The following is a 17,689-nucleotide window of genomic DNA, read 5'->3' as shown; positions in this document are numbered from 1 at the left end:
GTAATACAACCAATACAGTAGTAAAATATGATTCGCTTCCGATCGTGTTCAAAGATGCAGCTATTGAAAGCCACGTATTCTCGTTCATTTTCTCATCTTTATATCAGCCGCGCCGCTTATTGTAAACGTGAGGATTTCCCTCAACACTCAAAATTAGAATATCATCAAATAAAACTTGCTCCATGATGCACAGCACAGAACAAAATAATGCATAGGCTATGTCACGGTCTTCTTGCTACAAAATATACGACGACAAAATAGCTTTTAGATGGCAATAGAATGAATCTAGTGGGCTGTGATCGAAAACGTGAACGCCAAAGTTGAAACTTGGCCAACTCTCCGTTCCCGATCCCGGGCTCCGGTAAGCTTTTCGTTAATTGTGAATGCTCACATTTAAATGTACACATTTTAACAATTGTACCGTTTTCGTTCCGATTCTCGTTTCCGGTTTATTGTGAACCAGCCTTTACTTGTATAGGATGCATGTTGATGCGATTTTTTAAAAATCAATTGGCCTCTGAAATCGTTTCCTAGTTATGTCCTTAGCTCGTGAATCATCCTGTATATAAATTTACTATATTACAGTAAAACTGAAAGTGTCAGGCTTTTTTTTTATTAGTTGTGAATTTTGAGTTGATGATCTTGAAAGTAAAAATGGTCTTAAGTGAGAATTTGTTCCGTTTTAGTTAAATGAACTGTTCAAGTACAGGACTTTATGGAAACCATCAATCCTTATTTTCTCTACAGTTCCTTGCCATTACTTAAATATTCCTACTAAAGATGCAGCTATAGATGCAGGAAGTCCTCGGACACATGCTCTTACACATGTCATGTTGTTGCATGTTACAGAAAAATAATAGCAGGAAATATTTCGTTTCAAAAGTTTATGGTTAACACTTTATTTAAGGGTATATGTACGTGAACGACCACAAATATTATCAGGAAAAGCAGGCTTTAAATTTCTAAACTTTTATAAGAAAATGAACTCACAATTGGACAAAAATTAAAAGGTACCACAACAAAACTTAATTAGAACTTTAATATCTAATAAAGGTATTAAAAAGGTTACTAATAATATTTTTCAAACCAGTTTTATCAGAGTATGAAAAAAAAATTCTGCAGTTACATCATTTGGTAACCATAACATTGTCAAGGTCTCTCTGACATCTTTAATATTTTTCCTGCATGTAATAAACACTTATTTCTGAAAAGTAGACTACTCTCAGACATGTAGAATTGTTTATTTTAATACAATTAATTTTTATTTGTTCTATGTAATATATATTAAAATTTACATAATGTTTTGTGACCTAATTTTTCTATTTTCAAAGAAATTGGCATTATTGTAGTCTACCTTTTGCATAAATTCATGTTAAATCAGTGTACAAAATTTCAGAATTCTATTTCTAATGGTTGTGGAGTTATGAAATAATGTGTGAAAATTTTCAAATTTTGGAAAATTTAATTTAAAATAAAAAGTGAATTCTTAAAAATATTATTAGTAACCTTTTATACTTTTATCAGATATTTAAGTTCCAATAAGTCTTGTGATGCCTTGTAATTTTTGTCCAATTGTGAGTTCATTTCCTTATAAAATTTTAGAAATCTAGATGATAATTGTGGTAATTCACGTACAAATACCCTTAAAACAAAATATTCTTTGTAATATTTTTTTAATCTGATGATCGCATTGAAAGTATACAGGGTGATTCATTTACCGTCACTTACGAAGCTTATTTCTGAACACATTTTGAGCAAAAACTGTCATAAAAACATGGTTCCTATCCTCAATATTTTTAGAGTTACGCTAATTTAAAGTTGTTTGTAAAATACATGATACATGAACCGCTTGTTGGAACTAACCTCCTAACATTCGCAACCAAAGGCAACAACCTGACTCATTGAGCACGAACCTCGTCAGTGAAACAGCTGCAGACACGATATCGCCACGTGCTCGCGCTGGCTACTGACTGCTTGCTGATCATTGCATTGTTCACAGCAATGCGTTCCAATAACGAAACGTAACTGTAAATATTGGGAATAGGACCTATGTTTATATGACATTTCTTGCTCAAAATGTCTCCAGAAATAAGCTCCGTAAGTGGCGGTAAATCCTCGTGAATCACCCTGTATAGTACCGAAGAATAAACATCATTTGTTACTTAATATACATTTAATTTATCATTGGTTCGTTAGCATGTAAGAAATTGGAGTAATTTGAAGTTTCGTAGTTTCAATTTAAATAACAGCTTGATCTTGTGCTTTGGTCAATAACAGTGTTCATGACAAAATTAATCATTGTTGGAAAGATATTTTATGCGGAACGTATCGTTGTTCATAAGTAATTAGAATACTAAAACATGACCATTTCTGTAAGATGTGTTTATAAACTGCTTCATACTTATTTTCGTAATTATGCCTTTGACATATTTTTATACAGGGTGTTTCAGAAATACTTTGACAAACGTTGGGGGCATGTTTCTCACACCAAAACAAGAAGAAAAGTTCATATAAATATATGTCCGAAAATTCTTAGTTTTTTAGTTATTAATGAAAGAACATAATGAAACATCTGTTAGATATTGTCAGCTTGGTAGCAAGTGTTGCAACTTCAATAAATTCAGAAACTCTCAACACATGTTCAAATGACAAATGACTGTAGTAAACCAGTCTCCTTGACAACACATAGCCACCTAGGATACAATGAGTACATCAGCAGACTTGTATCGATAACACCATTCGATTATCTAACAAAATAAATTATTATCGGTTACAAACTTAAGTTAAGTTGTTAGATTGTACCTCAAAACGCGTTTAACGTAAACTTTCATTGTTATGAGTTTCTGAATTGATTAAAGTTGCAACACTTGCTACAAAACTGACAATATCTAACAGATGTTTCATTATGTTCTTTCATTAATAACTAAAAAACTAAGGATTTTCGGACATATGTTTATATGAACTTTTTTTTTCTTTTTTTAGTGTGAGGAACATGATCCCAAAGTTTGTCAAAGTATTTCTGAAACATCCTGTATATAAAATAAAGGGTTTTATTTTCAATCGTTATTATATTTACTATAAAAATAACTTGCAATTTTTAATCTCTTTGTGTGCTTCTATTCACATTTATTTCTGTGTGTGTGGGTGATATGATACAAGAATCGAAAGAAATAGTACAAATGACTTCTACACGGTACGGTAGTTTTTATTCCTAGCAATTTCTCTTCTGTATGTAGAAATATTAATTGACAGGAAATCAGATTATGGAGTCTTATTTCAAAGTTCTAGAGAACTTAGTGTTATTTGTAGCTCGTGTGGTAAGTACAATACAGTGTACTCATCTATGCAGGATTTATAAATGGATTACCGGTACAATTAGTGGTGCAACTTAAAAACCCTGAAATACTTTATTTTTACCACAAATATTGTCCACCTGGTTATAATCATCTTTCTAATACCGTGACATTATACTGTTAAATATATATATTATCCTTGCAAATGAAGGATACATACTTATATATTTAAATGAAAAAAAAATTGTTTTATTAGTGAAAAAAAAAGAAAAACGTTACTTTTTTTTGTTTCCATAGTTAACTTAATATACGTCGGTCGATCAGTGGTAAAACTCTCGCGGTGTTTGCCTCCACGAACTCTCAGCGCATTTCCTTCATCGATGCATTAGCAGTATGAGCTGTGGCGTTATCCTGCTGAAAATACGCTGTGAAACGTTTCGCATATGCTATTTCATTCAACAACGGTTGTAGAGTGTGCCGTCTGCATATCGGACTATTGATTTTATTTCTTCAAAAAATAAAATGGTCAATAATCCTATGGGCACTGATGGCACACCACACCCCTATTTTTTCATTATACAATAAAACCTCATTCATGATTCTAGTCGTCTCTGCAGATCATTATCTGTTATTACGTGATGCAAGGTGGCAGTGCAGTTCTGCGTTGTGTAACTTTCTCCATTCTCCTGTAACATCATTCCTCTCAGCCCCAAATATTTTCCTAAGAACCTTATTCTTGAACACTCTTAACCTCTGTTCCTCTTTCAAAGTGAGAGTCCAAGTTTCACAACCATACAGAGCAACCGGTAATATAACTGTTTTATAAATTCTGACTTTCAGATTTTTTGACAGTGTACTAGATGACAGAAGCTTCTCATCTGAATAATAACAGGGATTTCCCATATTTATAATTGAGTAGTACTACTAAAAATGTGAGATCTACACTTTTAATATTAAAATATTCCACTTTTATAAACGCTTGAAAATAGAAGACGACTTAGTTAATGGCTTTGCTCGAATGAAACCAAGGCATTACCCCTTGCATTAGTAGTTGTTACCTTCTGTAAATAAAAGTATAAATTTTGTTAGTTTAATTTAAAATTCCATTGTCAGTAAAATTATGTTTATTTATTTGTTCGCACCTATGTCATGTTAACAGGAAGTGCATGTGAATTGCACATCGTATAAGTAAGATAAGAAGTTAAAACTAGGCATATCTGTGAAATCTGGAGATGTACTGTAAAGTGGAGTAACTTGGCCATAAAAACATAATTTCAGCCGTGTTTGTGACTTAAAATGATACAAAAGTATTTAAGAACTGAAGAAAAAATAATGAACTTCAAATGGATATCATGGTTTAAATCCTTTCTTTTTTAATAGTCATGTTTATCTAAGTTTACGTTATGAAAAATAGTTCATTTCAGAGGCAACAGTGAGGGAGTACATCACTCTATAAGGTTTTTTCCTAAAATAAATCTTGCAACCCTAAGCAAAAACTGAAATGACGCCCTTGATTTCCTCATTAGTTTCTTTCTAACATCCAGTTACAGAAATGAAGTCTAACGTTGTGTGATTAATTAACATATGCTGTAAGTTTCACGGCGCATTTTCAGCGGTATCAGGATACTGCCACAGCTCATACTGCTTATGTATCCATTATGGAATTTCGCCGAGCACTCCCAGTGGCAAACATCGGCAGAAGCGTTGACGTTTTATCGCGCATCGGCTGACACGCATTGCGTCAACGTTTTCTGAGACTCTCTGTATTATACACCATCTACCATTTTTAAAATCATATTGCATAGTTTTTATTTAATATGTTATGGAAAGGGAAAATATGATAGAAATATGCCAATTTTTATTGGCGACTCTGTATTAAACACTTCTATCTATATTTTTTTTTACTTCTATAACATACTTTTTATTTTGTATGGTAAGGGAAAATATGATAGAAATATGCCAATTTTTATTGGAGACTCTGTATTAAACACTTTTATCTATATATTTTTTTTACTCCTATTACATACGTTTTATTTTGTATGGTAAGGGAAAATATGACAGAAATATTCCGATTTTTATTGGAAATATGTGCTCATGTATTATTAGTAAATAAGAAATGTGCGTTGTTGTTTCTGACATCTAAGCTTTTTATAATGTTTGTTTGTCTAAATCGGTATTATTGCCAGGTAAATGTGTTTTATCTGTTAATACTATTGCCCATAAAAAGCTTGCAGTGAAAAAGACCAGTTGGGCTATGTTGGGAATCCAGTGGATGAATACTTCCACAGAAGATCCCCTCGGCGGATTCAGTTGCTGCAGCCACAAATAGATGTAATTGTACTGGCTCAGAGATAGCCATGTGGCTGACAATAAAGACCCTCCATGTCTGACTCAACATCTAAATTTGATTGTTAAAAGAAAACTAGTTAAAAGGGATTGAACATAGAGAAACAAACTGTGGCAATAGTGAATGTTTAATGTGATTGCAGGCCTCAAGAGGATTCAACATATGCTGGTTATCACCTTGCCTATGAAGTCAAAAAACTCATGTATGCTTTCCATAAGAGCTCTCTCTATTAAATAACAAACTTTCTTTAGTAATCTGTTAGCTGAAAATGCTCTTTTTCTCTCTCTCTTTCTGTGTAGCATTATCTGTGTATCTGTCACTGTCATCTGTTGTACATGTCTGTCTCTTTGTGGTGGTAGAACTTCTGCTAGCCCGCTTACTGTTGTTCTGGACTGTCACGTAGATAACGGTAGAATGTGCATGAAGGTATACATGGTTGGTTGTCTGTGTTATTAATTTCTGTCTATGTGGCTTTGTGATGCAAGGAAAGCCAGTTCCAGACCCGAGAATTTTAAAATTCTGACTCATCTTTACTCTGTGACAATTTGTATAATTATAATGTGACACGTCACAATAGCTTGTGATAACATATTAGTTTGCCGAGTGAAGATGAACAGAATTGTAAAATTCTGCTGGCCCGGAAATTCTTTATTGGGGTTAGGTTGGTACTATTGATACTGTTGTTGACTCATTGTCTTGCTGTTTCATACAAACATCTTACACATACATAATTTTATTCTATTTTTAGGATAGTGATGACAACATAATAAATTCACCTTCCCCTTACAGCTAATCTCTTTAATTCAGTTGGCAACAGATTAGCAGTGGCGTATTCTATATAATTATTTAAATTTCATCACAAAGAGAAGGTGTGTTTGTAAAAATGATCTACCCGAATTCCCTGTACCTATATGAAATGATATAAAAAATATGGTTTATAGGATAAGGGCATAATAAAAAGTGGTTAAATATTATGACATTTTCCGTCTTACTATTTGTCTTCCATGCTCGTAGATCCAAACTTTGTTTGAACAAGTCTGGGACTTATCGGGGTGTGTACAGTAGTGGCAAAAAAAAAAAAACCGGACCGAACCTTGTAGCTGATTTCAGAGCCTTGTTCACGCCAGAGCACGATAGACTGGTAACTAAGACTTTCGTGGTTCGAATCCTACCTGGGAAGGAAACTTTTTTTTGTTCCTTATTCTAATTTATTCCCAATACTTTTCGATTGCTGGTAAAATCCATGTTCTAGGAATAATAAGTTAATTAAGTAGTAAAATATCGCTGCAATCGAAAAGTATTGGAATAAATTTGAATAAGGAACAAAAAAAAAAAAAGTTTCCTTCCCAGGCAGGATTCGAACCACGAAAGTCTTAGTTACCAGTCTATCGTGCTCTGGAGTGAACAAGGCTCTGAAATCAGCTACAGGGGCAGGTCCGGTTTTTTTGCCACTACTGTAAATCTTTCGCGGTGTAAATTTAATAACATTCAAAATTTCGTACATATCCTGAATTAATAAACTGGAATTTGATATAGTGATTAGACAATGCTTGTAGATTAATAAACTACTTTTAGAATCCAAAAAGCTTTTATTGTTGAGGACAATTATATTTTTAATTTGAGCGGGGGAGCAATGTATGCAAGGAAAATTGGTTTATCAGATATATTGTACAATTTCGAATATTTTTATTGCTTTCTTCTGTATTTTATTCATAATGGGTGTGTTAAACCTTGTCTTTAGCACTGTTTTATCATTTAAAGTTTTTTTTCGTTAATAATTCTTTATGTAAAATATTACATTTTTGCAAATTCGTGGCAAAAAAATTCACAAAAAAAATATTTTTATTCTTATATTAAACTGATAAGAGCAAGATTTGTCCACACACTCACATTGAATGACATAAAGAAAAAAGCATTAAATAATATTCAAAATTGTACAAGATCTCAGTGAAACTAATTTTCCCTGCACTTCCTAGTTAAAAAATATAATTGTCCCTAACAATAAAAGTTTTTTTTCGAATCTAAAAATTATTTATTAATATAGAAATTACTGTGTAATCTCTATACCAAATTCCAGCACAAATGTAATCCAGGATATGTAGAATTAAATGACGAATTTTACTAAATTTTTACTAGCGCAAGTTGTACATATCCCCTTAATTGGATATGGAACTTTTGGATCATAAAAATAAAGGTATAAGTATTAACACTAACTGAAAGGTAGCTATGAGAATATAAAAACGTATGAAATCTTAAACATTATTAGAGTTTTCAGATAAAGTCCTCTCTATATACTTACACCGTATTTTAGAGGAAGAATCATCCTGTGTTTTGTTATCTTGTTTGTATTAATAGAAACTAAGTGATGAATTAAACAGACCATACTGCCAGAATCAACTAGGAAAGGATTGGGTATATTTCTATTTTGAACTAGCCGTACCCGTGCGCTCCGCTGCACCCATTACAAATAAATATAAGGTAATTACATAATTAAAATAGGACGTTTGATCCAGGGAACATTCGTGTTTGATAGAAGGATAAATCGTTTAATACGTTACTTAATTTAAATTGTATTTAAATAATTAAAATGCGATCATTTTGATCCAGAGAGCACTCATTTGGTGCAATGACAATTCCTTTAACATGTTTCTTATTTGTTATTACATGCAGCCATAGTTTAATGAATGTACAAAATAGCCTATTAACTTTTCTGTGCATAAGAAGTTATTTTAATCTTACCTGTCCTCTATTCACTCAGAAGTTACTGTAATAACATTATAGAATTATGTCCATCTAGAGAAACTACACTTTCCAATGGTGAAATAATAATTAATTATATAAATCGGTTAATTTAGCATCCGATATTATTTCATACAAACACAGAAACATTCTCTGTAGGCTATGTTTAATATATTTCGATTGTTGTTGTCCAATGCCCCTTATAGACGAAGTCATTTTTTCTTATTTCATTGCACCGCCTTAGATGGCATTATTTTAATTTTAAAACTCATTTATCTCATTAAATATCAGTCCTATCAAAATTTTGCAAAGAGTAAAACTTATCGGAAATCATTTTTAAAGAAACGTTTGTTATGTAATATTTTTTTTACAAAAATCAGTAATAAGCGAGATATTTCGATTTATTTAATTCAGGCCCCCTTATAACCCCCCCCTTTCAAATAAAGTATTTTGAATGCCATATAGCCTAAAAGCTAAGTTATAACGAACTTAATTTATATACCAATTTTCATATAAATCGGTTTAGCCATTATCGCGTGAAAAGGTAACAAACATTCAGACAGACAGACATACAAACAAAAATTAAAAAAAAATCGATTTTCGGTTTCAGGGTGGTTAATTATATATGTTAGGACCAATTATTTTTGGAAAATGGAAAATTACCAGAAAAATTTCGGCTACAGATTTATTATTAGTATAGATTATGTATTCCTCTGATCTTTATTTTGCTCACTGTTACGTAATAATCCGATAACAAGTTCGTTTGTACCAGATATCTCAGTGCTACAGATTGGAAGAACACAATTTAAATTTCGTACAGAAACAAGATACTTTTCAAGTACAGAAGTCCCTATACCCCTCCATCTTAGTTTTTTATGTTATATATATTAGTAAAATGTACATGTTACTTGAATACATATATCAGTAAAGTTTTTGACAAGGTTTCTAGTTGCAAAAATATAATTCTGATATTGTAAATGGCAATATTGATAAAATTGATTATTAAACTCAATACCATCACTGTAATCAGGATATTTCACTATTTCCCACAAAAATAATCTCGGAAATTTAATACGTTCGTATGGTATTTCCAAGTTAGTTGCGGTTTCTACATTAAGTGCCTATGATGCTGAAGATCTTCGTTTTACTGAAGTCCTGTCTCAGAAATAAAATTTTATGCTCGACCATGCCGAAATGTAGTAATTATACACCTAGTAGCAGACCTTTAATGCATGTCATTAAAGTACACCTACTCATTAAAGGTCAGGTCTTTCAGCCAATGACGAAGCAGGTTACAACTGTTCAGCCAATGACAGGTCAGCTTTCTACCGTTATAAAACCGCAAGTATCGATTATTCTCGGATATGCAATCGAAAGAGAATTAGCGAAAAGTCACGGAGGCTGGAAATCCAATACTGTCGCAGAAGGTTATGTTCTGTTACTATAATAATTAGCGTTAATTGTAAATAATATTCAAATAAATTCAATTTGTCATCTCGTTTTTCAATGTCTAATTTAATTTCAATGTTATCTCTGTAGGTTCTTATGGCCTAGCAAGGTCAATGTGAACATCTGTTCCTCGGAAAAAATCAATACTTTCGCGTCTGCCAATATCTCACAACATAGGGACATTGGTCAAGGTCAGATACAAAGAAAATTAATAATATCAAGTTAGAAATATGGTCGAGCATAAAAAGTCGTATGAAACTCGCCTATCATGGTAATTAAGAAGCTCGTATGAAAATTATGAAACGAGTGCAAGCGAGTTTCATAAATATCCATACTCGCTTCTTAATTACCTTCATTATAGGCTCGTTGCATAATGTACTATTATCACATTATTAGATTAAGAAACTCGTGGAAAAACACTAACAAATCATAAATTAACAGTAGATCAAAGGTTATTAATCTAATGTTGGTATCTCTTCATACAATCTGCTTAAAAATAGTAATATTAAAACCAAGCAACAGAGTTATGCAATCAGGAAGTGCTCGTTGGAGTAGATTAGATAATTTGTAGTGTTACATGAACAAGAAGTCCTCATTTATTCTAGAAAAGATTTCAAAATGCAATAGTGCATACTATCTAAATATTTGTAACGAAATTTGTTTCAAACATTACATCAGTTTGCAAGTAAACTTTATTATAGTATTATTGTTTTGGACACAGTTTTCTTAATAAACGTATTTTACTTACTACTAAATAAATAAATCAATAAATAAACAAAAAGTAAGTAAATTAATAAATAAAATAAGCTAATGTTTAGGTGAAGGGTTTGGACTTTTTCCATTGCTGGTTGTCACAATCAAAAATTAAGACACAACGTTTCGAAGGGTGGTTCTCCTTTCGTCTTCAGGTGGAAAGAAGGAGAGAAAGGAAAAAAACCTGCTGTTGGGATCGTTACGTACAGCTATTCTGTATGACTGATCGATTGATTCCTGGCTTCGGTGGATCCCAACAGTAAGTTTTTTTCCTTTCTCTCCTTCTTTCCACCTGAAGACGAAGGGAGAACCACCCTTCGAAACGTTGTGTCTTAATTTTTTATTGTGACAACCAGCAATGGAAAAAGTCCAAACCCTTCACCTAAACATTAATGATCCACCATTGCTTTCCAACCCCTCATTTAGATCAAAATAAGCTAATATCATAGCATGATGCAGAGTACGTTAAAATTGATCTCAATAACTACAATTGATATATTTTGTTACTTTAACATTAATTTTTCTCTCCGTTATTGTTGCTATCATTTAACAGCCCAGTTTAAAAGAATTAATAAAAAAATAATAATACCTCTGTATATTTAATTTTCGTATTTGAATGAAGTATTAACAATGGACATTGCGTAATTTTTCTATGTTAATTTCTGGTGTTAAAAAGATCGTAATTATTACTGTAATATTTACAGTTAATTATTAAACTGTGCATTTCTGTTCCAATGAGTATTTTAATTTTTAAATGACTGCATTAGTCTTGCTCTTTCACCACAATAATGACATAAATAACCTTTCTTCACGTCTTCTATTATTTTCATATCACATTTGATTTTAAAAATAACGAATAAAGTTTGAACTTTTGTAAAAAAAAACACGTTTCGTATTCTGCACAAGTATTCAGTTTTACAAAGCAATATTGGATTAATTTTGTACAATTAAAGTTATTATTGTTGGAAAATTATGTATCAGGATGTTTTATATCATATTTCATTACATTGGATTTCATGCATCATAAGCCATTTCTTGCACTTACTCATCTTTCGCTTCATAAAATATACTCGTTAAAATAATAAAATGAAATCAACATTTTCTTTGTCTTAATAACATTTTAATAATTTAAAAATATAAAACACGAATTAAAATATATAATTGTATCTAATAATATATTATTAAAATTAAGGCTTCGAATATATAGTCTCACATCGAACTTCTCTCGCACAAATTAAAATTTCTCGTTGATATATTATCATTTTTGAAGTACAAGAGTGTGATATTTTCATGTTTTACTGTTGAACAATATGGTAAAACAAATTTACATAATCAGAAGCTTCAATTTATAGATACAGTAGAATTCCTCTTAACAGGCACCAAAAGGACCGGGCTAGTTCCGGATACGAGATTTTGCTGGATAATGGAATAAATACCGTTATATACAAAAAAAAGTTCGTATTTCATGATGCCAAATGTTGAAACTGCGTCCATGTGAAGCTTATTTCGCTATCACATACTCATAACTGTATAAACATAAAAGCTGTGTAGATTTCCCTTAATAAAAAAGACACAAATAATACACGAATTCTAGGTTAGAATATTCACTGAAAATAAAAATTCATGCTAACTTCCTAATGTGGCAACACTGACGACCCGAACATAACTAAATAAACATAAAAACTGTGTGGATTTTCTTTATTAAAACACATCACGCAACACAAATAATACACTAATGTTAGGTTCCAATGTTCACTGAAAATTCGTGCGAACTTCTAATGTGGCAGCACTGACAGTCCGAACATAACTAAATAAACATAAAAACTATGTGGATTTTCTTTATTAAAACACATCACACAACACAAACAATACGCTAATTTTAGGTTCGAATATTCACTGAAAAAGAAAGTTCGTGCGAACTTCCTAATGTGGCAAAACTGAAGGCCCAGACTGTTGCAATGTGGTAGATTTAAACTTTTTTTTTTGGTCCAATTAAAAGTGGCGTTGTTTTGATATTACCGGTTATTTGGGTGCCGGTTACGAGGGATTTTACTGCAGTTACTGTTTTTCATTATGAAAGTACATATTTGTAAAGATATTTTTTATGAAAATAATATTTGATAGCTTGTCATGCTGCAGACTTGATTGAACTAGACATTTAACTAATATTAATTCTTAAACGATTTGTTGTTCGTCTTAGAAATTTAACTTAGGTTCATGGAAATAAATGTTGGAATGTACTAAAATGTTATTGATCGATAAATCTTTGAATTAGAAATACTGTACATAAAAATAATACATTATAGAGGTTATATTCCCAACAAAGGTGCTAAGTTCTATAGAAGTTCGTAACGTAATTGTTTTGTTTTTTTTTTTTTTCCTCCTCCCTTCCCAAGTTAACGTTTTCAAGCAATTATTTTCACATTACGATATGACATGTTTTCAGTGATGAATACCATTATTAAATATACTGAAAACTATTTTAAGATACTGAATAGAATTTACACAAGAGTAGTCTAATCTGATGATCGGACAAATTTTGGTATTTCTCAATAGAAACGTATCATATTTACAGATTGGTATGTATATTGCATCTTTTGGAATTTTCATTATTTCTGCAGCGAATTCTTTCTTTAAACATACTAACTGTCATTTCTGAATGTTAAGAGTTCACGGATGATACAAGTACAGTTGTCGAGTTTCAGTACTTCTGAGAGCATTACTGTAAATCTGTTGGATTTTATGTTCATTTTATTGCTGTTTGAAAAATAACCTCTTCACGTCATAACAAATGCCTATGCTCTTCTTCTGTTATATACTCAATCTATCCATTTCCTTCATCAGCATCTGTGTTTTCTCAATTTGTCAAGTCTTTTTCTATTTCACAAATTCTAATGTAAACAGCAGCTTCCGCATTAATTATATTAGTGGCAGTACCACAAAACTATTGTATTATACATTATCATTGGTGATGAAAACTCAATTGTCCTCTTACTTAGTGATATACACAATTATTATATAATTTATTTTGTATCTTCGTTACATAAGTCTATGCTATTTTATGTTCCAATTACTTATTCGAGAAATGTGATTGTTTACTTGAAGCTAACGTGGCACAAGTGGCGAAAAATATCCAAAATTTATGCAGAAAGTTTAAAACTTTAATTTCACTACATATTAGTCATATTAAAATTATGTGTTGCTTTCATTGTAATATTATAAAGTATTTGGCTACAATCAGTTTCAAGTAAAACGGTCTGTGAATACATGCTAAAATATTATGGTAGAACATGAACTATGGTAACAATTTTCATACTATCTGCCACAATATGTATCATAGTTAAATTCATATTGTACAAGTGCATCTTTAAAGAATTCTGAATTTAATGAGTATGGTTTTGAAATGTCCTGAGAGAGGGTCATTGTGTTGGTAAATTTTAATTGCATTTTCTGCATATTTAAATGTTTTCATATTTAGATACCATAAAATGAAAACACTTAAACCTGGAGGTCAAGAAGTTTGCTTATTCATTTTTGTTGGTCTTGTGATAGCGAAACTCTACTGTTATTTTAATCAAGTTTAAAATATCATAAATCCTATATATCTTTGTTGATTTTAATATAAGCTGAGTTTCATATAGCCACATGTACAAAATCTAGGATTATCGGAATCATTAATTTAGTCGGAAAATGTATCAATGTATTCCTGTGTTGTTTAATTGCAAAACTTAAAGAAAGTTTACAACATAAACCATCTAAATAAAGTGTTCTACATATTTAATTCAGCATTCCGTAATGATTCATATTAAAATTTGAGTTCACCTTTTATAAATATTGTGGCAGATATTATAACAGTATTGTTACTACATGTTTTACCATAATTTTAATAAATATTCACAGACTACTTCCCTTAATATTAGACCTGTAATGTGTTCGTCAGGAAATATATTTATATTTGTATCTTTATTCATATAATTTAATTTGAAATATTAAAAAGAAGAAAAATTTACACTTGTCAATCATCCCTGGTATACTTCAGAATGTTAACTTGCATCATTAACTTCTCTTTTAGCTGTTTTATTTTAAAGACAATTATATCGTGGTTAATGTATTCCTTGTATGCTATTAAATTCAGTGGCGTATACTGGTTAAAGGGTTTGGGCTACCGCTGACCCTATTATTACACAAAATATATCTAACAATTACTTTAATTTTAATTACTATGGTAAAACTAATAATACAAAATTATTACATTATGTTATATTATAAACTTTTTCTTTTGTAATTTCCTTGGGCTACCGCCGGTAGCCCCGGTAGCCCGCAAAATACGCCCCTGATTAAATTTCATTTACCACATAATATGCTACAAGTTTTAGAACTATACTATTATTAAAGGTTCCTATTTATCATGAATGTTTTAACAAACAAACATTTGGACGAAATAATTAAATAATCTAAGTTTAATAAAATTTAACTAAATGTATAAATATTAATAGATTTACTATTGAAATCTATACAATAAATAATACGTAAAAGCATTTAAAAAGAAAATGTAATTTTGTTTACCAATGACACAACAAAACATACGTGAACCCGTTCACAAAAACCAACTACGCCCCCTATAGAAAATAGTGCCTACAATTCATTTTAAGAATTCTCTCCTGTCACTAGAAAAGCATCTTATTACATTACTTTGATTTAAAAAAAATCACAATTTATGTGTGCTTTATTCGGCTGATGAATGTTAAAAAAATTACATTTTTTTCTGTGGTTCTCACGACTGAATTCTTACAAATCATTTCTTCTTTCCGTACCACAAAACTTCATTGTTCCTTTAATTTATCATCGTTTCTTCTTTCAATAACAAACACAAAATTCTTGTCGATATTTTCTTGCTTCATATGCAGGTTCAAGAGCCCTTTTTCTTTGTAAGGAATAAGTTTATAGAAAAATAATAATACAGATTTGTGGCAAATGAAATACCATGTGTCTACCAATGCGCATTACACGTTTTTGATGTTATTATGAATGTAATAGAGATTGTTCCAGCTTACTGAAAAGATTCAGAACTCTAAATAGATTGAGGTATGGACCTTGCAGTTTATCGTCACTGTGATAGCTTGTAAAAAATTCAAGAGACCGGTTTCGTGGCATGTAAAAAGCGTTGTGGTAGACCACAGTCCGTGGAAGACGATGTGAATACTGTCTGGTTTGAAATTAGTTTATATCTGAATAAATCCAGTTCTTTTATGAACGAAACTGTGTTATTATTTTCCTATAAACTTACTTATTAACAAAGTTAAAGGACTTTAAAATATTTCTGAATAAACCCCACTCTTTAATATCAAAACTATGTTGTTATTTTTGTTATTTTTTATGGATTGAACTTAATTCCTAACAAAGTTAGAGGAATTTAAAATCTTTCCTGACTTTTGAATGAAACCCATTCTTTAATAACATCATAGATTGAACTTAATTCTTAACAAAGTTAGAAGACTTTCTAATCTTTCCTGAAATTTCAATAAATCCCTTTCTTTAATAATAAATCTATGTTATTATGTTTTATAGATTGAGCTTAATTCTTAACAAAGAGGACTTTCAAATCTTTCCTGACTTTCGAATAAATCCAATTCTTTAATGACAAATCTATGTTATTATTTTTTATAGATTGAACTTAATTCTGAACAAAGTTAGAGGACTTTCATATCTTTCCTGACTTTTGTATAAATCCTATTATTTTATGAACACTACTATGTTATTATTTTTCTATAGAGTAAATCATTTATTACTAGATATTAGAAGCAGCATAATCATATGACGAAGAGGGAGGACAATTGCTTTCAATTTACACATAAAACAATGATGATGCGGTGTATAGCGGTTACCTGTTTAAATACTTTCATAATCATAATTTTTCTACTATTTTTAGACCAAGCGTCTCGATATTTTTCCGTTATTATACTGTTTTATTGAAATGTACCTATTTTTCATTTCCATTAATTAAATTAACACTATTGTACAGGCCTTGAACATCTAGTATGTAGATCTTCAACTTTGTGCACATTTTAACATCACTGATATTTTTTTTTTATTAGTAGACCATCGAACCTTAGAAGAATTAAATAAGAATATCATTATTTTTAATTTGTTAGCATTAACAATTTCATTTAATTATTTGCATTCCAATGTAAAAATTATTCTCTTCGTGATAAAATCACACTTTACAGCAACAGTCTCTCGCGTTAGAGATAAAATTTGGTTCAGTATAACGTCTACATCAATTTTATTTAATAAAATTTACATAGACGTAACATTGTCTGAACCAAATTCCAACCCATATGAAATGATAACAGCTCAGGCAATGCTGGTAAGGGAATAATACTTTTTAGTAGAATCAATCATGTTATAATATATTTCTTATTTTCTACTTTAGCTATTTCGGTGCATTTGTATTTATAAAATAATAATTTAATACTCGTCTAAGAATATAAGTAACGCGCCGGGAATTTTCTCATGAAATTTTCTATCAGTGCATGGGACCGGTGTCCACCCAGCATCGTGATGAATTTGGAGAGCTACGACAGCTAGCGAAATCCTAATATGCAAATCATAGGAGATCATAGTGCTATTCACACGATAATTCCGTTCTAGTTAAATGATCTCTCATCTCTGCTGAGACATAGTGAATATGAGGCCAGCAGCCGGCTAGTCGACCTTGGTCCTTCCTGGGCTGTCGTGCCACGGATTTATTATTATTTTTAAAGAATCTAAATATATATATTTTTTCGCATATTCGAATCCGTGAAAGAGTGTTTGATTTTAAACGTAGCTTCCTTCGTTAAAGAATTTATGGCTCTATTCTATTTCTTTGAGTATAAATAAGGATTAATATAGGCAAAATTTTGTGTCCAAGCCCACAATTAAGGGGTTTATACCATTCTCAACTCTCGGTAATAGTTTTCACCATGTTAACGATTGTGGAGACGTCCTGTAGAGAAAAATAGAAACACGTCAATTCAGAATTTCACAAGTCTATACCGGTATTGTTTTTTCTAAAGATGGGACATGACAGGCCTTAGCTGACGAACTTAGAAGTACATGTGGAACT

The 17,689-nt window shown here is 31.0% G+C and overlaps 1 protein-coding gene across 6 annotated transcripts in view; it reads left to right on the top strand.

The window, feature by feature from the left end:
• The window catches only part of slo (calcium-activated potassium channel slo), a 427,716-nt gene that overhangs the window by 327,322 nt on the left and 82,705 nt on the right, over positions 1-17,689 (top strand). For all 6 annotated transcript variants that reach the window (XM_069824442.1, XM_069824447.1, XM_069824444.1 and 3 more), the window contains one exon: positions 5,783-5,842. In XM_069824442.1, coding sequence (XP_069680543.1) covers positions 5,783-5,842 — 60 coding nt within the window. The remainder of the gene's footprint in view (positions 1-5,782; positions 5,843-17,689) is intronic.

Source organism: Periplaneta americana, chromosome 4 (assembly GCF_040183065.1).
Source record: "Periplaneta americana isolate PAMFEO1 chromosome 4, P.americana_PAMFEO1_priV1, whole genome shotgun sequence".
NCBI lineage: Eukaryota > Metazoa > Arthropoda > Insecta > Blattodea > Blattidae > Periplaneta > Periplaneta americana.
This window is presented reverse-complemented; position numbering and strand designations above follow the sequence as displayed.